The sequence below is a fragment of the Rhamphochromis sp. 'chilingali' genome (genome assembly GCF_963969265.1).
Source record: "Rhamphochromis sp. 'chilingali' genome assembly, chromosome: 2".
In the NCBI taxonomy this organism is placed as follows: Eukaryota; Metazoa; Chordata; class Actinopteri; order Cichliformes; family Cichlidae; genus Rhamphochromis; species Rhamphochromis sp. 'chilingali'.
This window is the reverse complement of record NC_137930.1, coordinates 51,790,851-51,815,850: the sequence shown is the minus strand read 5'-3', so window position 1 is coordinate 51,815,850 and position 25,000 is coordinate 51,790,851. Positions and strand designations below refer to the sequence as shown.

General features: G+C 39.3%; 1 protein-coding gene across 1 annotated transcript in view; it reads right to left on the bottom strand.

Annotated features, from left to right (window-relative positions):
• Positions 1–24,185, bottom strand: part of mov10l1 (Mov10 like RNA helicase 1) — a 28,631-nt gene extending 4,446 nt beyond the window's left edge. The window contains exons 1-27 of the mRNA XM_080875518.1: positions 24,012–24,185; positions 9,926–10,011; positions 9,435–9,566; positions 9,117–9,304; positions 8,817–8,976; positions 8,518–8,630; positions 8,174–8,361; positions 7,686–7,826; positions 6,861–7,151; positions 6,441–6,638; positions 6,189–6,303; positions 5,715–5,892; positions 5,555–5,625; positions 5,381–5,472; positions 5,179–5,234; positions 4,704–4,780; positions 4,527–4,599; positions 4,252–4,433; positions 3,487–3,633; positions 3,261–3,382; positions 3,076–3,175; positions 2,589–2,735; positions 2,201–2,374; positions 1,906–2,055; positions 1,626–1,733; positions 340–480; positions 136–227 (exon numbers count right to left, since the gene is read on the bottom strand). Of these exons, the coding sequence (XP_080731644.1) occupies positions 136–227; positions 340–480; positions 1,626–1,733; positions 1,906–2,055; positions 2,201–2,374; positions 2,589–2,735; positions 3,076–3,175; positions 3,261–3,382; positions 3,487–3,633; positions 4,252–4,433; positions 4,527–4,599; positions 4,704–4,780; positions 5,179–5,234; positions 5,381–5,472; positions 5,555–5,625; positions 5,715–5,892; positions 6,189–6,303; positions 6,441–6,638; positions 6,861–7,151; positions 7,686–7,826; positions 8,174–8,361; positions 8,518–8,630; positions 8,817–8,976; positions 9,117–9,304; positions 9,435–9,528 (3,398 nt within the window). The 5' untranslated portion in view covers positions 9,529–9,566; positions 9,926–10,011; positions 24,012–24,185. The remainder of the gene's footprint in view (positions 1–135; positions 228–339; positions 481–1,625; positions 1,734–1,905; positions 2,056–2,200; positions 2,375–2,588; positions 2,736–3,075; positions 3,176–3,260; positions 3,383–3,486; positions 3,634–4,251; positions 4,434–4,526; positions 4,600–4,703; positions 4,781–5,178; positions 5,235–5,380; positions 5,473–5,554; positions 5,626–5,714; positions 5,893–6,188; positions 6,304–6,440; positions 6,639–6,860; positions 7,152–7,685; positions 7,827–8,173; positions 8,362–8,517; positions 8,631–8,816; positions 8,977–9,116; positions 9,305–9,434; positions 9,567–9,925; positions 10,012–24,011) is intronic.
• Positions 24,186–25,000: the final 815 nt, after the last annotated feature.

The following is a 25,000-nucleotide window of genomic DNA, read 5'->3' as shown; positions in this document are numbered from 1 at the left end:
CACAATAATAATAATAATAATAATAATAATAATAATAATAAAAAAATCAGAATACCATCTGCACTAACAATAAATAATATTTGATTAGTAGCCTTGCAATAGTCCAGAATATCCATTATGAACCTGTTTACTTACGTGTGAACATCTTGAAGAGAGGAAGGAGGATCGCAGCCCAGATAAGCCTCATTAATAAAGCAGTACTCAAGCAGAGCCCTGAAGCATAGGTCCTGGAAAGGAATTATGATTTTAGAACATATAGGGTGAATGCATTTTATTACAACCAGTCTGATGAGAGAGAGAGAGAGAGAGAGAAAAAAAAAAAGTTAAGAGGTCACTCACCCTAATGAGAATGTGGGGGTTTCCAACAATTAAAAGCAGAGCTTTGGGTCGAGTGATGGCCACATTGAAGCGTTTTGGGTTGGCCAGGAAGCCAAGCGTACTCTTTAGATCATCACTCTGTAGTGACTCACTAGAGCGCACCTATATTATAGAAGAATTATATGGATTAAATGCCATGACAGTGAACATAAAATATGTAAATGTTACGGGTTTACGTTTGGGCACAAGGTTGAACTAAATCTACAACCATATACACCTGCCCGTTCCCTTAGGTCCGCCAATCAGCAGCTCCTTAAGGTACCGAAAACTAAGTATAAATCTAAAGGTGATCGTGCTTTTGCTGTAGCTGCTCCAAAGTTGTGGAATGATCTACCCTTGCATGTTAGGCAGGCCTCTTCTCTCTCTGAATTTAAAAGTCTTCTTAAAACATATTTATTCGCTGAAGCCTTTGGCATTGATTAGAGGGGTTGACTCAATTTGTTTTAACATGTTTCAATTTATTTTAGTTTTTTTTTAGTTATTTATTTTATCTTATCTCATTTTAATTTTCTTTACTTATGCTTTTAGCATGTACAGCACTTCGTGAACTCTGGTTTTATGTTAAAGTGCTTTATAAATAAAGGTGGTATGGTATGGTAAATCAGCATGTCTGCTTATTCATTAAAAAATAAATTTAAAAAACTCAATAAATAAACAGGGGCTTCAGTATAGTGGAAATTTTACATGGTACAGGTTTAATTTGTGTATTCACTATTTAAATCCTGTGTAATTTGAGGTTAAAGGATATACACATTCAGTGGCCACTTCATTAGTTGCACCTTGCTAGTAACCTGTTGCATCACCACCAGTCTGAACAATTAATACAAGGTAGGATGATCTATGCTTTTGTTGTTTACACCAAAATCTAAACCCAACCATCCAAATGACAATTAAAAAAAACAAAAACCCCCACCCATGTCTGCCACTTGGATTAACCCAAAGAAGAAATAATAATAATAATAATAATAATAATAATAATAATAATAATAATAATAATAATAGTTATATCAAAGTCAAACTCAACTTTGATATAATTTGATATATAATTATATCAAAGTTTATATAATTTTGCTATCATTTATATAAAATGATAGCAAAATTAATATCAAAATACTGCACATATTTTGATATTTGATAACACAGATGTATGTTAAAAAATAAAATAAAAATCAAACAGCTAGCCTTTTACTTAGAGGAAAATACAGTCCAATATTTCTACCTGTAATTAAAAGCATGTTTTTGCCTACCGTAGACAAAATGATGACCAGAAACTCTTGTCCTTGGAACTCCTCCACAGAGCCCACTTTGATGTCCGACAGGCCCACCTTCCCCAGCAGGACACGAATCTTCTCACACTGGTGAGGAAAGCCAGAAGAGTTTAGGGTCTACAGGAGTGCAGTTGGCCAGTTTTAAGTTGAAAAGCCATTAGGACTAACAGTTTGAATTGTGCAAATTGTTGGTTTTTTTTCTGTCTAATAAAATAGTAAAAGAAAAAAAACATTACAGTGATGAATCGTAAACTCATACTTGTTTTTTGTAGGGGGCAATAACGCCAATGTCAGAGGCATGGACAGGATTGTAGAGCTTCTTTGCCAGTTGACAGCAGTATAGCATGACCTGTACAGCTTCTACTGGGTTAAACCATGATGGGTTGTTACCTTCTCTCATTTCTGTGCCCTAGAGAAAGAAAGGGGGGGAGGGGGGGGGGGGGGGGGGGGAGGGGGGGGGGAGAGAACATGCAACAAAATAAAAATGCAAGCTAGCAATCCCAACAAAGTGTCATATAACGTTCCTCAGTAAAGGAACCTATCACTTTCATTACCCTGACTCCATGAAAAAGAAGTGGGAAGCTTTTTTTGGGCAGATTTTTCCACTGGCACAGGGAGTCCACAATAGGCCTGGGTCCTTTACAGCACAGTTCTCCCTGATAGAAGAGCTTTGAAGGCAGTGTGAGCAAGGCCTCATGAGAACGATAGTTGTAGACCAGCTTAGTTACCTGTTGTTGTAATGAAACAGCACTCCTGTGATTATCATGTAGACTGAAAATATACTGACAGATTCCAGTCAAGTTCATTTATCATTAGATCTGCACTGTATCTTAAAACTTTTATCTTTACACATTGTAATATGATGCATTTCTGCAAAAAAAAAAAAAAAAAAACAACTTAAAAATGCTCAACAGCATAAACACCTTTATGTAGAACACTAACCAGCTTAGGATTGTAGCCCCAGTCCTGTCTGGAGTACAGAGGGTTGGCCATCAGCCTCTCCAACAAAGACACCCCAAAGCCAAAGGCACTGGCTATCTTAGACTTCACAAGCGGACCCAACTGACAGGGGTCTCCAGCTAAAACAATCTAAATAAGGTATTTTTTTAAAAAACAACAACAAAAAGAGTAATTGTTAATAAAGCTCAGTTCAGTCATGGCCAAAAAGTAAAGTAAGTACACAAAAATATGTGGAAAATTAGTTTAACCAGTCATCAAATTCACCCCAACCCTGAGATTTTCTAGTGTCTGACAACACTCAAGTCAGGCAGGTCCATTGTTTAATCCACACAGTATTTCCAGTAGTAAGAAGACGCTCGCGGGGCTACATATGTGAAACAGACAACATCTGAACCCGATTCTCCCAGAGCTCATATGTAAAAACCCACTAAGGTCTTAATGAAATCAGTACATGTGTATTTGTGCTAACCTGTCCATCTCTCTCTGACACAACGCTCATCGGGATCAGGGACTCTGGCTCAGTGGCTTGACCGGCTTCATCCAGAAACAGATGAGTAAAGTGTCCAACTCTGAAGATTATTAAAGGGTTAGTAAACAAGGACTAAAGTGGGAGAAAAACTGATTAACTTCTCTCTACTATAACCCATGTCTTACGGTAGGCCTATATTATGGAACATGCCAGCACTGGAGCAGGTGCTGACCACAATCCTGTGGAAAGCAGCTTGACGAATGTCCTCTCCTGCCCTGGAGTACACTCTCAGCACTTCTGGGATAGACTACGGGGAGGAGTGGAGAGAAAAAAAAATAAAGAAATAAAAATCTAAATCTGAAATAGGTCAAACACATTAGCCTAAATACTATATTAAATAATATTAAATACCTCATTCTGTCTACAGGACGCATTAACACGGGCCATACTCGCAGCATGCAGGAAGCCACTGTTATGCAGGCGGATGCAGATGAGGTCAGCAGCACTGTTGGAGGGGGTACATACAAGTACCCGACTACTGGGCATAAAGTAGTAAACCTGGATGTGGAAAAGATTAAACCTCATACAAGCAATGGGAATCAAACAGCCATCATTTGCAAATGAGAGTCTAAAAAAGACTGAGTGCTAAGGATTTTTATTCACTTTGTCATAAAAATTAATTAATTAATTAAAAAAATAAAAAATACTGGCGGCAGCAGCGGCCAGTGGTACCCCTCAGCCTCCTAGTAGATGCACCTAGGGTACAAATTTAAATAAGAAAAAAAAGAAAAAAAACCTACGTTGCCTTGTTCTCACATGTTACTGCATTCACAAGATTTTTTTTAGAAAACGTGACCTCTGACCTCCAACCTTGAGGCCATGGTCACTGACATTCAAATTCATCAAGATTTTTAGTAGATACACCTATGGTATCAATTTGAAACTGCTATGTCAATTTATTGAGTTATCGAACTCACAAACTTGGGTGTCAACGCTGCCTGCTCACCCACCAGGCAGGGTAACAACAATTCTATCTATTGACAATCCAGACTTAAACCTAAATACCAATGGACAAAACGTAAAAATGAGTACAGCCACAGTGTGAATAAGAGTGGCACTTACAAAATTATATTTTTCTATGTATTCATGTGACTATATTGCATTGAGTATGTGCACCTGGAGTATGGCCTCTATAATGGTGATCGTCTTTCCAGTGCCTGGAGGTCCAAAGAGCACATACGGAAGGGGCCGGCACTCCCCTGCTAGGATCCTCTTCACTGCCTCCTTCTGAGGGGGGTTCAGGTCTGGGTTAAAGAAGTTCCCTTTGGTGGGGATGGGTTTAGATGTTGGTGCACAATCTAGATACAATTACACATTTGTTAATGATGATGCTGGTGACGTTATCAGTCAAAACACAGACAAAATCAATATGATACTGAAAATATCTGTACCTTTAGTCTGTGTGCCTTTTGACTTCATGTCAATGGTAATGCCTGACACTTTTCCATTTTCAGTGGCTGGTGCCTGTTTTTTTTTTTTTTTTTTTTTAAAACATATTTACATTTGATTAAAAGCTTTAAATTTAATCAAGTAATGTCTTACTGTCACCCCCCCATATTGTGCCCTACCGTTTTGTCATCTAGTTTATCCATCCATTTTCCAGTCCACCGAGGGGTCCGGGGTGTCACTCTGGAGGGGAAGAGAACTGCCCGACAATTTTAAAAACTGCTTTTAAAGTTAGTCATAAATGCTTGGGTATTCTGTAATCAATATGTAGCTATGGAGAAATAAAACAAGCTTTGTGTTTCTTTTTACAAAATGTTTGAAGGCATCTGAACAAGCTGTCGCTGCAGTACATCCTGTGTCAAGACAAGTCAAACAGCACCCTCTAGTGCCACTTTTGTGGCCCTGACAATGTGTGTCATACTAAAGATGAGTTTTCAAGCAGTTACTCTTGTTTTCCCTCTGTTTAGCCTTTTTCTGTTTTTCGATACATATTACACAAAATATAATTTCATTACATCAAAATATATTTTTATATAAAATTATTTAAAAGAAAATGAGTCTGGAATGTAGACTCACAGTAATTTAGATTGAACTTACTTTCCCCGAAGTGTTTTGTCTGTTCAAGTGCACTGTGACACCGCCTCATCGTCAATCTGAATAAACAAACATCAAAAACATTAAAAGGTAAACAAAAAACCCTGAGGCACAGCAACTATGAAACTGTTTTCAGGTGAAAGACAAATTTGAAATGTGAAGTAATAAATTAATTATGATATTAGGATTCTACTCATTTTCTCACCTGTTGTAAGAGAACTCAACATCTAGTGGCTCTCCGAGGTAGCTGCGCTGAAAGTCTGAGTTCACTCGCAAACTCACATCCTCATCATTGATCTGTGTAACAACTGAGCATTAGACTAACATAAAATTAAGTATTTTTTGAAAATATGCTTTACAATAAGAAATATCTCCATACCTCTGTGACGTAGCTAATGTACTCCATTACCACGCCATCACTTTGTGGCTTCTTTAGTATTATTCTGTCCCCTGAAAAGGAAGCTTGTCAACCTTCTTCTTTTGTTGAACAGTAACAATAAAGCAACAATAATGATGAAAGGCGCTTAAGGCCACCTTACCTATATAGAGATTAGGTCTGCCTTCGGCCAAACCCGGGACCTCGAGGTGCAGGTAGACAGCCCCTTTCCTGAGAAGCGCTCCGCTGATAGAGAATTCTCTCAGTTCCCTTTCTGCATTCAACTCTTCCAGCCACAGAAGGACTGAGAAACGCGACTGCATGTTTGACGGGGACAGCACCTGAGCAAAATGCAAAAACTTACTGTTTCACTTCATGCAAATTCTGATTTTCTATTTTCAATAGGGCACAAGACACCAGCCACCTGAGGCAGTTCCTAACATTTTACATCACATTGCTTACAGAAAGGCTTAAAAGTTAATTCCTTACTCAAGATCCACAGTTTGTTATTTTACTGATTCAGAAAGTGAAATTATTGTCAGCCAACCATAAACAACACCTCGGAATCATGTAAAAATCTAATGTTTTTTGTCATTATTTTTCAGGACCAGATTAACTTGACCACAGGCAAGCTCACCTCTCCAAGGCAAGGCTCAACAACCAGGACATCACTCTGGGCTTCCACACAGTCTCTTAGAGCTTGAGGCACAGGGTAGTTGGGTAGAAATTGTGGCAACCGTCGATTAGCAAGCCTAGAAGAGTGACAGTCAGCCTTACACAGCAAGTAGCAAGGGTTTGTTGTGAAACTTAATTTAGGGGGGGAAAAATAATTATGCCCACCAATAATCCCCCACATGATCAGAATCATTGGAATCAGCTCTTTCGATACCTTGGTGTTATTTTCGGAGCAGCTACTGTGATCACGTGAGAAGATTTCGCTGCCACTGGGCGACTATCAGTAGGAGCGTAGGGCACAGAGGGCTGAAGCACATCTTCACATTCACTGCGCACGGTGACCTCCAGGCGCCTCCCGATGGTGAAAGAAGAGAAGTGCAGCAGTAGCAGCTCAGCACAAGTTCCCAGGCTCCTTGAGAAATTTCCCAAACAAAATTCAACTGTACATAAAAATCATAACAACAAAGGCCCAATAGAGACACACGACACCTCCAACGGTGAAACTCTAATAAATTGTTAACCAGTAAATCCAAAGTGAGATTAAGCAAAGTTCTTCTTTCTCATACATTACCCATATTAGTGATTGTATTATTTTTATCATTGTTTTGATATGAGGAATAAAAACAAAACTTACTTTGCCTCACAGGCTACAACAACTGGCAGTCTCTCTCCAGGTAAAATATCCAACTCGCTTTCCTGTCTTCTTAGACCAGGGGAATGGACCGCCTCCTTCTGCGCATCGCCATTATCTTTGTCTCCATCTTTTACTTGGATTTCTGAAGACTTGACAGGGTTTTCTTGCAGCTGCTGCCCTTTTTGCCTCAGTGACGTCAATCCTTTAACACTAACCAGAGTGAACTGTTCTTCTGAGTCCCAGCCAGCAAAGTCGCAGTGTGTAAACTTGTGGGTCTCTGAACCTTTATTTCTGTTAAGAGAAAGATGAAGACACTAAAACGCAATCCTACTGAATACTAATTAAAATCGCATTTTCTCAATAATATATAGTCCACAGTTCTCTGAAAGTTTGTGATGCAGTAGCACAATTTGCTGTGATTAAGCACTCATTTCCCCTTCTAAAAGGATGTGCACAGGGAGCATTTTGTGCTGATCAATGCTGACCTCTATCTCCAAGAGACTACATCATTTGTTTTGTTTTCAAGTTATGTGCCCTTATAAATAGTGCCAACATGCTTGCTCTGTCTGCTGTGGTTCCCATTTAGGTTGCCTCTGGAAAATTAGTTTCATTTAATTTATGCTCATATGAACACGTGGAAAAAGTATTACAATGTTTTTACTCTCAATGACATTTATCAAACAAAAGAGCAAAGTAGCTGCACTTTCACTTTTGACAGGTACAAAAGCAGAATTAAATCAGTGCTTTTAATAAGATGTACATAAATTTTAAAGAGATTTCATTTTGAGTGCTCTTAAGATTTTATTTCTTCCCTGATTAACTTACTGTATCCAGAGCACCAGCTCTCGCGTCTCCCCAGTCATCAGTTCCCCAAACTGTCCGTAGTCTGTTACATTCAGCCCTCCTTTATCTTCTAAGATGCTCTTCAGCTCAGCCTCTCTGAGAGGTGTAGCAGAAAGATTTGCACTGCAATAAGAATAAAAAATACACTCATTATGATTAACTATCTATCAATCTGTCAATCCTTTCCGTCTCCGGGCGAGCTTTCCCGTGTTCAGTCAAATTAAGCCGCAGGCGCCACTCCTGGTGGTACCCTTCCGTCAATTTCTTTAAGTTTCAGCTTTGCAACCATACTCCCCCCGGAACCCAAAGACTTTGGTTTCCCGGACGCTGCCCGGCGGGTAATGGGAATAACACCGCCGGATCGCTAGCTGATGATTGCTCAATGAAGTTATTTTTCAAGCAGAAACTGTAAAAAGCAAACCCACAAAATATACAGTCATCACTTCAAGCTTAAAAACTGTAGCTGATACCTCTGAGAGAAGGGTACCATGCAAAGAGCCCTCCAGCTATAGAGTGACTGACTGCTCTCCACCATTATCAGGTTAACCAAATCTCCTACTAAAGGCTCGTAATGGGCAGGGAGCAGGAGAGAGTCCAAGCTGAAGAAAACACTGTCATCCACCACTCCACTACGACCATAGATACTGGTCACACGCACCTACAGAAAGGAGGTGAAAATGACAAATGGGGGGGGGGGGGTTTTTTTTACAAAGTTTTACCATTGCAAATAATTGAGCAGAAAAGTAAAGTACAACTAAATGGACTCCAATAAAATAAGCATGTATTGCATTTTAAAAAACAATGATACGATTACTTGGTCTAGGCAGCAATAGCGTAAAGGGACCACAGAATGAGCCTTGGTAGTCCACTGGTTAGGATTGATAAAATATTTTGCTTGGACCCAGTCTCCTTTCATTGGCTCGTAACCTGCGAGAAGACAGAAACGTAAACCTTCAGCAGATTGAAAGCATGATCTTTAAAGATCATGCTTTAATGATCATGCTTGGTTAAATCAGTCCAAAATACTGGCTGGGGCTGAATGACCAAGAATGGGTGTAGCAAAGCATCACGGGTGGAAGAAGCTTTTAGCATGTAACGTGAAGTGGGAGGTACCTTCCCAAAGACTGTGGCATGGGAAGTATGTGGTTTGATTTATGTAGCCACCATCTCCATCAAATGATGTGACCATGCCAACAAGAGGCCGCAGCTGCATAATGTCAGCTTCTAAGGAGGTTTTTCCTCCATCCTCCCAAGCGTCTGCACTCTTCTCCACCTAAAGGACATGGTTCAACAAAGCTCACTGTGAATGCCTTATTGGAGGGAACAACAAACAAGTTCTCAATAGAAACAACTTCACACTACGAAATAAACAGAAATTTAAGCTGTTGATCACATGAAGCACAGGCTCCTCACCCTTAAAGCTTTCCATCCCCCTTCGGAACCATCTCTTACTGCTATACAGTTGACCAGGTCTCCTTCTTTCAGTGGCACGCCACCCAAGACCTCACCACTAGTGAAGTAGATGGCATCGTCGATCATGCCATAGTCAAGACACAGCTGGGTTATCACCTGGCCCCTCAGGTGGCGAATGTCTTCCCTACCTGGTCAAGAAAAAAAAATGCAAACCAAACTTGACTAATCTAATGTGTTAGTATTCTGCTATCAGCAATACACACAATTAAGCTGACCAAATTTTTACCTTGACGTGGTTTGAAGTAATATTGCATTTACCTGATTCATGGGAGAAAATGTCTCCTTCCACTTCGACTGTCCTCCACAGTGGAGAAACCAGCTTGGACAGCACACAACGCACCGCAGTAAGCATATCTGCAAAATGCTAGCTCACGCAGCTAGCTACCCGCACTAAGAAAACAGGACACAGGAGATCTGCTCTTAATCGCCCAGTGGCAGCTTAATCCACCTAAGAGCAGGCTGTACGTTTGCCGTTGTTACACTTAACTCGCTAACAGACTATTAATCGAACACACAACTGAGTGAAGTCATAAAGTTGAATAAGTTATCAATGTCTGCTAATTAGCTGGGGCAGGAAAGTTAACAAGTTCACACGTCGCAGGAAAAGTTAGCTAAAAGCTACCTCACTTTAAAAGCCCGCAAATAGAAAATAATTGAAAACATTATTAAACAAATAAAGGTAGTGAGAATATGTTAATAATAAATTAGTTAGTGACATTAAACTAATTTTCAAATGTCTGATTCGAGACCTGTTGGCTCTTCCACCCTGAAGATCCGTGACACTTTGGAGGTACGCAGGGACGCTCGGTCACGGCTAGTTTTAAGAAGGGCGGCGCTAGGAGAGAGAGGGTAGATTTAACCAAACGGGGGCGCTGTAAAGTACACAGTAAGCAGGTGATAGGAGGAGTGAGAAGAGAAGGAAAGACTGCCGGGTCTGCACGCTTTTTTTTTTTTAACTTTATTTATCACATTATAGACATACAGTCAAGTAAAACAGGGATCACATAAAAGATAACATTGTGGTAGTACAATGAGGAACAGAAAGAGTGACAAAGACAGTAAGACAAAAGTGAGTACAAAAAATAAAATAAATCAAGGGGAACATAAATAAACAAAAGTTTGCAAGAGCCAAAATCAAGTTAGCAGTTTCAATAGGTTACAGATGTTAACAGTCTTGAGAGCCTTAGTGTTTTTTGATGAGGAGATTGTCCTTATATATTGTGCAAGTTCCATTTTTAATACAAGAAGTTCAGGCTTTCTGCCGAGGACTTTGCTTTTGTGTATATGAAATTTTGCCAAAAATAAAACCAAATTTATAAAAAAGAAAGCATCATTGTCCTTGTCTTTAAAATTATAATAGCCAAAGATAACATCCTTATAGTACAGTTGAAGATTAGGGAGAACAAAGTCAGTAATAAACTTGTGGAAATCCTTCCAGAATTTACACGTAAATTTACATGACCAAAACAGATGAGAAACTGTTTCAGGTTGCTCTTGACAGAAGGTACAATTTACATTTATTTCAGCCATACATTTGGACAAATATTGTTTGGTAGGGTAAAACTTATGAATCAACTTAAAAGAAATCTCTTTAATTTTGTTTGTCAAGAAAAACCTTTGTGGTAAAGTCCAAACTTTTTTCCATTCAATATCTGTTACAAAATTGGCCCAATAAAATATGGCTGATGGAACAGAGACCATTGCATCCCGAAAGAGAGATCTTATTTTGGTATTTATAGACTTATGAGAGGAAAAGCAAACATTGCCAAGAGAAGAATGTAACACATCCGGGGGAGTGACCTGTAGTTGAGCACTGTGGGAGCATCTGTGTAACATGGACAGACCAGATGGGATGGCATCGAACACTATTGAGAATTCTTTAGGCGTTATCGGTACATTGTATCTCCTGAGGAACTCAGAGTAATTATAAAAGAGTCCATCTTCTCTAAATAACTGACTAACCAAGATTATTCCATTATTAAACCAGTTATTTAAAAAAAAGGGTTTTATTTTTATAAATAATATTGCAGTTATTCCAAATAAAACAGTTTTGTGGAGAGAAATTGTGTTTGTAAATCAGCGCCCATGCCAAAAGAATTTGTTGATGAAAGTGAGAAAGTTTCAGTGGTATTTTTGGAATACTGTAATTGCAGAGCAGTAGGAAGTTAAGGCCGCCTAAATTAGAGAACACATGATGTGAGATAAAGTTCCAGATAGAAGTGGGATTTCTTAAATACTTTTTAATCCAGTTTATTTTAAAGGTGTTGTTAAGAGCACCGAAATCAATAAAATTTATGCCTCCTTTATCATATGAATTTAAAGCTACTGATTTACGTAAGTAGTGAGTTTTATTTTTCCATAAAAAATTGTATAATAATTTGTTAATTGACTTACAGGTTGTATTATCAACATGTAGTGACTGGGCAGCATAGGTTAGACGGGAGATACCTTCAGCCTTCGATAGCAGAACTCTACCCTTCAATGACAGGTCTCGCTGTAGCCAATGATTAAAAAGGGTCTACAGCCTTAAAGGCCGCATTTTAAGGCCGATTGGGTCACAGTGGCGCGCCGAAGGCTGTCCCAATTCAAAGGCTGCTCGAAATGCGGCCCTCAAATGTGTCCTTCATTTCCCTGAATTTAAGGCTGTGGCAGTGTAGACTTCGTGGCCCAACATATCCCACAATTCATAGCACGGCAGTCGGTGTGGATAATTTTGCCGCAGACGGCAGAAGCGGAGCGGCCGAAGAGTAAACTGTGAAAAGTAAGTACTAAATATTATGTCACTTATTTATGTGCAAATGTTTAATAATGAGGAACATTAAAACATTACTGTTGGCCACATGTCGGCAAACTTATTTGCCATTAGCGATGTTTGTACGTTCAGCTTTTACTTGCTTTCAAAGCCTTTAAAATATAATAATACAATAGTCGACCTTAATCTTACAGAGAATGTGATGATTTTGTGGATAATTAAAGTCAGTCATATATCCACAAACACAACAAGCTGAAAGTCAGTGATGCTGCTCGGTTTGCAGTCCTGAATATCACGGCACAAGCAGGATTCACTGCTCTGTTAATGTTAGCTATGTTATATTGCTGCCTCTGTTCGGTGGTGTCGAGCCAAACGGACTTTAACGTGTGTTTGAACGAGCTGACGGTTCACTCGTTAAGCTGAAAGAAAGATGCTTTAATCACAGGAGTCACACATGTGCCCACTGTACCATCTGGGAACTCTTCTTGTTTAGCACTCGTAATAACACAAACACTAAATCCTCCTGTTTTGTAGCAGTGTATACACCTGAGACTGTCACCTGTCTGTCTGTCCTGCACTCTCTCTCTGTTTCTTTCTCTCTGATTGTGGAATAAAAGTATGAACATGTATTTATAAGTTACACTTGTGTTTGAATCCTGCAGCTTATCACACATTTGATTTCCATGTGTGACAACTGAGCAGCATGATGATTGTGAAGATCCTGCTGGGTGTCTTGTATCTCTCAGGTTGGCATTTGGCTGCTGCTATTTTGGGTTTTTTTTGGGAGCCAAGAGTGACCAGAAGGACCCTCCTGCTCCACCAGGCCCAGGATCCTCCAGCAGCCACTGGGCCCAGGATCCTCCAGCAGCCACTAGGCCCAGGATCCTCCAGCAGCCACCGGGCCCAGGCTCTTCCAGCAGCCACCGGGCCCAGGCTCTTCCAGCAGCCACTAGGCCCAGGATCCTCCTGCTCCACCAGGCCCAGGATCCTCCAGCAGCCACTGGGCCCAGGCTCCTCTAGCAAGGCACCAACAAGTAAATCGACAGTGACTTCAACGGGCCATCACAAGGAAATACCAATCTCATCATTTTCAAAATGCCGCCTAAAAAAGCAAACCCAGGAGTTGAAGAGGAGTTGGAGGAGATTAGGAAATCGCTTACTTTCATGTCTGATGAACTGAGCAAAGTGGCTAAACAACAAGGTATGCTACATGACCTAATGGATGAAATAAAACAACTAAAAAACCTCATAAAGGACAAGGACAAGAAAATAGACGACTTGGAACGGCGAATCGAGGACCTTGAACAATACACAAGAATGGATGATTTAGTCATAAGTGGACTGGAGACGCAACACCGAACCTACACCAGCTGGTGGAGGTAAAGACGGTGAAGATGCCCCGGTAGAGGAGCTGCAAACGCTTGAACAGCAAGTGATAAAATTCCTTCAAACGAAGAATGTAAGTATTCAGAGCCATCATATTGCAGCATGCCACACGCTCCCCAGAAAAGACAGTAAAACAAAGCCATCAATCATTCTTCGGTTTGTGAGTCGCAAAACAAAGATTGAGTTACTGAAACAGGGTAAGAAGCTAAAAGGGACTGGTGTGTATTTAAATGAACATTTAACAAAAAAGACTGCTGAAATTGCAAGACAGGCACGCAGCCTGAGAAAACAAAATAAGATACAAGCGACATGGACGAGGAACTGCAAAGTAATGATAAGACTAAATGGCAATCCCGAAGAAGTTGTGATGATAAGAGAACTCAAAGACTTAGAGCAATATAAATAATCAGGAATCTGCTATGGAATCTATTGGAAAAGTGACGATTGGATAATGAACAATGGGTATGGAAAGTGTTTCTGGCCTTACGGCTCAAAAACAATGGAAACAACAACAACAAAAACACATAAATGACAAGTTTGGACACAGATTATAGGTTTCCATTCAGAGATATTGAAGAGGAGGAATTTGATTATGAGAAGGACTGTCAAGGTGGTTATTTTGCCACACACACTGAGAAAACGAACTTCAAAACGTTTAACTATGCAGAGCACAACATGCATGACCCTGAAAGTAACATTGACCCAGATACCCACTTCTACAATAACACCAATAATACTTGTGAGTACTATACAGATGACCAATTCAATATGAATATTAAAATGGCAAATGCATTGTCGGTCATACATTTCAATAGTAGAAGCCTGTATAAAAAATGTTCTAAAATTACAGAATGTTTAAGTAAGTTAAAAAAGTTTAATATAATTGCAATATCAGAAACATGGCTCGATAATGAGAAAGTTAGTGAAATGGGACTGGAAGGATACGAATTATTTACAATGAACAGGGTGAATAAAAAAGGAGGCGGTGTTGCTTTATATGTAGATAAAGTTTTGAAATGTAGTCTGATTGAATGTATGTCAAGCACCATAGATAACGTATTGGAATGTGTCACTATTGAAATCTATGTTGAAAAAGCTAACAATATAATTATAAGTTGCATCTATAGGACACCAGGTTCATGCCTTGAGATATTCAATGAAAAACTTGCTGCTATGTTTAGCAACTTAAATGATAAAAAAGTGCAAATAATTTGTGGTGATTTTAATATAGATTTGCTAAACCCAAATGGACATCAGAAAACAACAGATTTCATCAATACAATGTATAGTAACTCCCTTTTCCCTGTCATTATAAAACCAAGTAGAATAACAACTGATACAGCTACATCGATAGATAATATATTCACAAATAAAATTGACCATGAAATAGTAGGTGGACTTCTTATAACTGATATAAGTGATCATCTTCCTGTTTTTGCAATTTTTCAAAATTATTTTGGGATTAAAACGAAACAAAAGAATCAAATATTTGATATGATACGACATAGAACAACAAGAGCCATTGCTGCCCTCCAGGTGGACTTAAAGGAACACAATTGGAATGAGGTTTTTGCAAATGAAGATTCAAATAGTGCATATGATGCACTCTTATCAACAGTAATTTCACTATATGAAAAAGCATTGTCCTTTAATGAAGATCACTAGAAAGCATCACAGATCAAATAAGCCATGGATCACAAAGGGGATAGAAGATGCATGTAAAAAGAAAAATAATCTATATAAGGGATTCATAAAACAGAGGACAAAAGATGCTGAAATAAAGTACAAGTTATATAAAAATAGATTAGTAAATATTATAAGAACAAGTAAGAAAGAATATTACCACAAATTATTGGAGCAAAGTAGAAGTAACACACAAGAAACGTGGAGGATATTAAACAGTATAATCAAAAAGGGCTCAAAAAATAAGAATTATCCAGATTATTTTAAAAAAGATAAAGATATTGTGCTTGATAAAACTAAAGACATTGCAAATGAATTTAATGATTTCTTTGTAAATGTTGGCTTTAATTTAGCAAAAGAAATTCCAGAGTCAAGAAATAATAACGACCTGAATAAACATATTACTCAGAATGTGTCCTCCATGTTTATTGGTGCTATAACTCATAGAGAAATAATTAACATTGTGAAGACATTTAAAAATAAAAAGTCCACTGACTGTTTTGGTATTGACATGATATTAGTTAAAAGTATTATAGAATATATAGTGCAACCTTTCGCATACATTTGTAATCTGTCCTTTCAAACTGGTGTGTTTCCCTCACAAATGAAAATAGCAAAAGTTATTCCAATCCATAAAAACGGAGAGAGATGTCAGTTTACCAATTATAGGCCAATATCACTACTCACACAGTTCTCAAAAATTTTATAGAAAAGTTATTTGTTAATAGACTTGATAAATATATTGAGAAGCATAATCTCCTAAGTGATAACCAATATGGCTTTAGAGTGAAAAGGTCCACTTCGATGGCAGTGATGGAACTTGTTGAAGGGATATCGAATGCTATAGATAATAAGGAATATACTGTTGGTGTTTTTATAGACTTAAAAAAGGCGTTTGATACAATTGATCATTCTATATTAATGAATAAACTAGAGAGATATGGCATAAGAGGGATAGCATACAAGTGGATGAAAAGTTACCTGGATGAAAGATATCAATATGTCGAATTCAATAATGTAAAATCTAAGCAGTTGAAGGTAACTTGTGGTGTTCCTCAGGGCTCTGTGCTGGGCCCTAAATTATTTATATTATATATAAATGACATATGTAGCATTTCCAAACTGTTAAAATGTGTATTGTTTGCTGATGATACCAATCTGTACTGCTCAGGTTAAAAACCTAGAACAGCTTCTGACTACAGCGGAAAAGGAGTTAAATATATTAAAAAACTGGTTTGATGTAAATAAGTTATCATTAAATATAAAGAAAACAAAATTGATTATTTTTGGCACTAGACAAATGAAAACTGTATCTAAAATAAGGGTTAATGGAATTGAAATTGAAAGAGTGTACGAAAATAAATTTCTTGGAGTGATAATTGATGATAAGCTGAGTTGGAAGTCTCATATAAACCATGTGAAAACAAAAATGTCAAAAACCATTGCTATTCTCTATAAAACAAAGCATGTCCTGAACAAAAAATCATTATACACACTTTATTGTACTCTGTTTCTTCCATATATGACTTACTGTCTGGAGATATGGGGTAATGCATATAAAACGAACACTCTTCCTATTTTCAAGTTACAAAAAAGAGCTATAAGAATTATAAACCAATCAAACTATATAGAACCAACTAACATTTTGTTTATTAATCTGAATACCCTGAAATTTTATGATTTAGTTGAATATAAAATGGCACAGATAATGTATAAAGCACAAAATAACTTGCTTTGCCCCAGTACTCAGAAGCTGTTCAAAGTCAGAGAGAGTCAATATGACTTAAGGGGAACAGATTTCTTTAAAAAAAACAAGATAAGGACAAATATAAAGCAGAGATGTGTTTCTGTTAGAGGAGTTAACCTGTGGAATAGTTATGACAGTGATTTTAAAAAGGTGTAGTTCATTTTCCTTGTTTAAAAATATGTTTTAAAATAGAGTATTAGAAAAATATATAAATCAAGAATGAAAAGAGCAAAAAAAAAAAAACCCTCTTGATTCTTTTGCTTTGATGTAGTTACTTATCTAAGGTGGAAAGTTGTTTTTTTTTCTTGTTTGTTTGTTTGTTTGTTTGTTTTTGTTTTTGCTTTGTTTTATTATTTGCTTCGAGCCCTGTGTACAGGAGCTGCATGCAAAAAGATATTTTGTTAAAAGGGTTGGCGTAATAAGCAAATGCTTCAGCCAATACCTTTTGATTAGCCTTGTCTCATGCTTTCTTGCTTTGTGGTAGATTTTTGTTCTGTTTTCACTGAGATATTTGAATGCTAATCAATAAAAAAAAAAAAATCAAAATCAAAACTGCAAGTGTCCAGAGTGAGGACAGACTGAGGGACCCACTGCTGCACATCATCTGTGAGGTTTTGCACCCCTGATGATCCACCAGGACAAACTCAGCAGTGTGTGAGGAAGAGGAGGAGGAAGAGCCAGCAGCAGCTGACAGATGGAGAGAATAGACAGACTGTTCCCTGTTTGTGAAGGACTGCTAGAAAGGTTTAAAATAACTAACTATCTGTCCTGAATCAGTCTTATTAGGTAATGTTCAAATAAGTTTATCATTCCAGTGTTTTCAGTGTGGGAGAAAGTACTCAGGGCCTTAACGTTAAACACTATGAAATGCAGCAACAAGTTTAATGTTCAGAAACATAAAGTATGTATCAGCAGCAGAATGGAGCTAAAAATAAATGTTTGTTTCAGTTCTATGAAGCTTTGAGTATTTTGGATTAGTAGCACTGCTGTGTTTGTTGCATCATATTGCTGTAATTGTTTATATGCTTTATATATTCTGAGGTAAGTTGATCTATAGTGTTACATCATATTCTATAAGGATGTTGTGTTTGTTTACTTTCTGCCCAGTTTGACCCATTTAGCAGAAGACAGCCTATTTAAAGCTCTGATATCTATTCTGTATGACTTAAAGCAGTTATGACATGGTATGATTTTCTCACCCAATAAAGGAATATTTAATATATCAGTCTACTCTTCATTCTATCAGACACAGTTATCACAGCTCGTACATTTGCTTTTTACACATATATGTAAGTATTGAGCCAAATTTAGTAATGTCAACATACTGAAGAAACAACATTTGTCTCTTATATATAATACATCTATATATACACTGTCAAAGATACTTGAGTATCTTTGAGTGAAGATTTAAGGTGATAGGACATATGAATAGCTGCAACTTGGATCTTTACTGAAGCTCAGTATTTGACACAGAGTTCACTCACATGAATTTCACTCACATGTGCTGTACCAGTGTACCTGCACATGTGATGTGACAATAGAAGTGATTTGATTTGTGAGTTCAAACTCACTGCTGTAATAACTAATAATGATTAATATAATAACTATAATATTGGCCATCTCATATTTACACTGACTTTAGTCTCATGAACAACATTAACTATTTGTTATTTACTAGCTAATCTTAAATGACTGTTCAGTACAGATATGAAGCCCAACAATCATGTTTTACAGTCCTGTGGTCTCAGCCTCAGATACTTATTAAATCACACAAAGCTCGTGTAGAAACAAACAAATGAACAAAATATGTTCTCCTTCATTTCTGTCAACCACAGGTTTCCAGCTATCATGGTTGCTAGGCAACCTGGGCAGCGCGACTGAGGCTAGACCGTCCCATTTCACAAGCCTCACACTTCCGGCCTTAGCGGTCTTTGAGTACGCGGCCCTTGAGGACCGTTGAGGCTGCGTACTTTAAGGCTGCAGACCCTGAATTGGGATACAGCCTCTGTCTCCAAATTTGCAAGATGGCAGCCTCCACAAGCGGGGTATTTTGGCTTCATTTTTGCACAATGGTAGGAGGCGGGGTCGCGTCGTCCATGTTTTCTACAGTCAATGGCTGTGTCCCAATTCAGGGGCTGTGTCCCAATTCAGGGTCTGCACGCATGAACTACGCATTTTAAGTGCGATTACGTCACCGCCACGCGACGACGGCTGTCCCAATTCGAAGTGTACTTCAAATGCATACTCCAAATGCGCCGTCGATTTCCCCAAATATCAAGCGTGGTCCGGTGCACGCTTCCCATATATCCCACAATTGATAGCACGGCGGTGGGTGTGGATAATTTTGCCGCAAAATACGGCAGAAGGGAGCCCCCGAAGAGTGAACTGTCAAAAGTAAGTATTGAATATGATGTCACCTATTTATGTGCGAATGTTTAATAACGAAGAACATTAAAACATTGCTGTTGGCCACATATCAGCAAAGTTATGTGACATTAGTGATGTTTGTAACTTGTTTGACTTGGGTTTAAAGCCTCTACACACACACACACACACACACACACACACACACACACATATATATATATATATATTTAAATATATATATATATATATATATATAAAAACACCCAGCACGCCCCTGCGGGCGGTTTATCCTTCAAGCTCGGATCCTCTACCAGAGGCCTGGGAGCTTGAGGGTCCTGCGCAGTATCTTAGCTGTTCCCAGGACTGCGCTCTTCTGGACAGAGATCTCCGATGTTGTTCCCGGGATCTGCTGGAGCCACTCGCCTATCTTGGGAGTCACCGCACCTAGTGCTCCGATTACCACGGGGACCACCGTTACCTTCACCCTCCACATCCTCTCGAGCTCTTCTCTGAGCCCTTGGTATTTCTCCAGCTTCTCGTGTTCCTTCTTCCTGATATTGCTGTCATTCGGAACCGCTACATCGATCACTACGGCCGTCTTCTTCTGTTTGTCTACCACCACTATGTCCGGTTGGTTAGCCACCACCATTTTGTCCGTCTGTATCTGGAAGTCCCACAGGATCTTAGCTCGGTCATTCTCCACCACCCTTGGGGGCATCTCCCATTTTGACCTCGGGACTTCCAGGTTATACTCGGCACAGATGTTCCTGTACACTATGCCGGCCACTTGGTTATGGCGTTCCATGTATGCCTTGCCTGCTAGCATCTTGCACCCTGCTGTTATGTGCTGGATTGTCTCTGGGGCATCTTTACACAGCCTGCACCTGGGGTCTTGCCTGGTGTGATAGACCCCAGCCTCTATGGATCTTGTGCTCAGAGCTTGTTCTTGTGCTGCCATGATTAGTGCCTCTGTGCTGTCTTTCAGTCCAGCTTTGTCCAGCCACTGGTAGGATTTCTGGATATCAGCCACCTCCTCTATCTGCCGGTGGTACATACCGTGCAGGGGCCTGTCCTTCCATGATGGTTCCTCGTCTCCCTCCTCTTTCTTGGGTTTCTGCTGCCTGAGGTATTCACTGAGCACTCGGTCAGTTGGGGCCATCTTCCCAATGTATTCTTGGATGTTCGTTGTCTCATCCTGGACTGTGGTGCTGACACTCACCAGTCCCCGGCCCCCTTCCTTCCGCTTAGCGTACAGCCTCAGGGTGCTGGACTTGGGGTGAAACCCTCCATGCATGGTAAGGAGCTTTCTTGTCTTTATGTCAGTGGCTTCGATCTCCTCCTTTGGCCAGCCTATTACCCCAGCAGGGTACCTGATCACGGGCAGGGCGTACGTGTTGATGGCCCGGATCTTGTTCTTACCGTTCAGCTGACTCCTCAGGACTTGCCTGACCCTCTGCAGGTACTTGGTGGTTGCAGCTTTTCTAGCGGCCTCTTCATGGTTCCCATTCGCCTGCGGGATCCCCAAGTACTTGTAACTGTCCTCTATGTCTGCAATGTTGCCTTCTGGTAGTTCAATCCCCTCAGTTCTGACTACCTTCCCTCTCTTTGTTACCATCCGACTACACTTCTCCAGTCCGAACGACATTCCAATGTCATTGCTGTATAGCCTGGTAGTGTGGATCAGTGAATCGATGTCTCGTTCACTCTTGGCATACAGCTTGATGTCATCCATGTACAGGAGGTGGCTGACAACTGCTCCGTTCCGTAGTCGGTATCCGTAGCCAGTCTTGTTAATGATCTCACTGAGGGGGTTCAGGCCTATGCAGAACAGCAGTGGGGACAGAGCATCTCCTTGGTAGATCCCGCACTTGATGGTGACTTGTGCTATGGGCTTGGAGTTGGCCTCTAGTGTTGTACGCCACATCCCCATTGAGTTCCTGATGAAGGCTCTTAGGGTCCCATTGATCTTTTACAATTCTAGGCATTCCAGTATCCAGCTGTGGGGCATTGAGTCATAGGCCTTCTTGTAATCAATCCAGGCAGTGCACAGGTTGGTCAGTCTGGTCTTGCAGTCTCGGCTGATTGTTCTGTCTACCAGTAGCTGGTGTTTTGCGCCTCTGGTATTCTTGCCAATTCCTTTCTGTGTCCCGCTCATGTATTGACCCATGTGCCTGTTCATCTTAGCCGATATGATGCCTGACAGGAGCTTCCATGTAGTACTGAGGCAGGTTATTGGTCGGTAGTTGGAGGGGACCGGTCCCTTCTTGGGGTCCTTGGGGATCAGGACCGTCCGGCCTTCAGTTAGCCATTCCGGGTGTCTCTCGTTAACTAGCAGCTGGTTCATTTGTGCTGCCTGGCAGCACAAATATATATATATATATATATATATATATATATATATAGATAGATAGATAGATAGATAGATAGATAGATACATATCATATCATAATAATCTGACAATACTATGATATTGGCCATATTATATTTACATTACCACAGTGAGATGGCTTTAGTGAACATGAACAACAAGAGCTAATTGTTATTTACTAACTACTCTTGAAATGACTGTTCAGTACAGAAATGAAGCCCAACTATCATGTTTTCCAGTCCTGTGGTCTCAGCCTCAGATACTCAACTAATCAAAGTGATGTCATGACAAAAATGAATGACCAACAAAACATTTTTTCTCCTTCATTTCTGTCACACAAAGCTGTATGAGACGTTTCTCGCGGTTAGTATCATGGTTCCTAGGCAACCTGAACAGCGCTACGAAGGCTAGACCGTCCCATTTCACAAGCCTCTCACTTCCGCACTACGTAGTACGCGTAGTGCGCGTACTTCAAGCGTGCAGACCCTGAATTGGGACACAGCCATACGCGTTTGAAGTACACTTCGAATTGGCGGTGACGTAATCGCACTCAAAATGCGTACTTCAAGCGTGCGGTCTCTTAATTGGGACACAGCCGATATTTACTGATTTCGAAATCCAATACTTGTTTCTTTCAGACTCGTGAACCATGAACAGATGCCTCTAAGATTTGTAATGAGTAGTTATTTAGTTACTGCTTACTCTGCCTAACTCCTTGGTTCAGAAACACCTGCTGTCAAAAGGGAAATTGCATAGTGCCCTCTGGCGGTCAAAGTATCAAAAATCGACTCTCATAACATGGTTGAAGGGTATGGAAGCCACTAAAAAAAAGGATCCATAACTCAAAATTTCGAGTTATTTTCTCAAAATTCCGAGTTATTTTCTCGAAATTTCGAGCACACCATCCGCTCCGAGCTCCCTGACCTGCACTCAATCTACAGCAGGCGGTGCTGGACCAAGGCCAGGAAGATCGTGAAGGACCTCAGCCATCCCAACAACGGACTGTTCTGTCTGTTGAGGTCTGGAAAGCGATTCCGCTCCCTGAAGACCAACACAGAGAGACTGAGGAGGAGCTTCTTCCCGCAGGCGATACGGTCTCTCAATCACACCACCACACAGTACTGACCCACACATATAGTTCTTACACACAGGGGACATTCTGGACATTGTTTTCACTTCATCACTTAAATCACTTTAAGCATATTTGCACTGCACAAGACATAATGTGGATTGCACAACACTGGACATTATATTCTTCATTTCCAGTTAATACTTGTACAGCTGCTGTTATTGTGTATATATATATTTATATTTCTTCATACATTCTTATATAGTTCTATACTGTGTCTTGTGTATTTTGTTGTAGTTATTTTATTTTTTTAACTTTAATTTATATATTTTATCTTATTCTTTCCCAGTTAAATTTACCTTTCATTCTAATTTGTGTTGTACAGTTATTTCATTTTTAACTTTAATTTTTATATTTTATTTTATTCCTTCCTAGTTAAATTTACCCTTTTTAATTTTCATATTTATTTCCTATCTTATTCATAGCCTTTTCTTTTTTTCTTTAGGTCACGAGCAGTTGTCTAAGCATTTCACTGCATATCGTACTGTGTATGACTGTGTACGTGACAAATAAAATTTGAATTTGATTTAATTTGAATTTGAAATTCTTGGTCCCAGCTTTTACCACAAGAGGGCAGCGGTGGTGTTTTTTGTACACAAGACGTCCCACAGGCTGCACAACAGAGTGCAAATGAGGCCAAGGGAAGTATCACATCAGATAATCTCAGAGTATGTGTTGTTATAAGTGGACACTACTAAACTTTGTTTAGTGACAACAAAATGCCATGCGAAATTATGCCAACTACGTGAGAACCAAAGGAAAAAAACAGATTACATGAGCCCAAACAACTTTTTCCTTTTCTTTCTGTCATGAGAAGCTAAAATACATGTGCATCTTAGCAAATACCAGCATAGTCAAGCCTGGTGTGGTTGTTGGATGGAAATACATTGTGTTCGTGACTCCAAAAACACACATCAACAATGATTAATAATAATATTTGTATGAGATTGTTTTCTTCATTCTAGCAAGTGAAGTTGTTCATAAAGATTATTAAACACCATTAATTGCAGTTTTAGTCCCTACCTGTCCATCAGTCTTTGTTTAGTGTTACCAACAGTAAAATTCACTCAACTTTTTGCATATATTTAAAACAGACTGAAATGGCTTTTTAAAACATTTAAGAATAATCACACAATTCCCGTGGAAAAGTGGGTAAATGTGTAAAACACCATGTCCCATGCATTATATGTTGTTGTGACGATTATTACGACTCCAGAAACAATGCACACTTTAAAATGTTGTCAGGGTTCCTGGGTCGGTGACCCAGTGTTTTCAGTTCACACTCACTGTTTATCTACTGCCTGTTCCACTTCCTGTTTTATTGTGTTAGCCTTGGTCTGTGTGTATTATGTTCAATCCTCTTCCCATTATCATTAGTTCATTATGTTCAGCTGTGTACTCACCGGTCCTTCATTATCATCATTATCACCAGTCTGTGTATTTAAGCCCTCTGTTCTACCCATTCAGTGTCGGGTCATTGATGATGTTGTTTCTGTCGTGTGTTCCGTCCAGTCAGTCAGTTAGCCAGCCAGTCTACCAGTCCGCTAAGTCCAGCCAGCCATCCATCCTATCATCTGTTGTCTACATATTCAATAAACCTCGTTCTGCACCACGAGTCCTGCATGTGGGTCATCCCTTCCTCGCCTCCGCACACGAGCCCTGACAAATGTAACTTCCTCCTTTTTTTGTGACCAAAACTGAGCAAAACCACACCTATCTAAATTGACAATAATGTAATACTTAACAAATCTGACAGATTGTTTATGTTTAAACTTGATTTTTTTCAGCAGACTAGGCTCCCTCCAGGCAGCATATGCATTCAATTTATAAAACTAAGGAATGCACCTTTTTTTTTTTTCTTTCTTTCTTTCTTTCTTTCTTTCTTTCTTTCTTTCTTTCTTTCTTTCTTTCTTTCTTTCTTTCTTTCTTTCTTTCGCTCATCACAGTGTATGACAACCTGTTAGCCAAGAAATAATTCTGTAAATAACTCCCATTAAAGCACATCATTTGTTTTTGTTTTTTTGTCGTACATATACATTTGTTGCCTTCTGGCTTTGTGTTTTTAGTCTAAATGCTAGCTAAAGCACACTGGCCAAAGGCCACAGCTTCTATCTATCTATCTATCTATCTATCTATCTATCTATCTATCTATCTATCTATCTATCTATCTATCTATCTATCTATCTATCTATCTATCTATCTATCTATCTATATATATATATATATATGTATATATATATATATATATATATATATATGTATATAAGTGCTATTAGTGGTACTACATAAAATATGTGGAGGTGAACTGCAGATCTGTCTGGTAGAAGGGGTGACAGTGGCAATAAGACACAAAGGGCATTGAGGGTGGGGGGAGGGAGGTGTCACCTCCCGT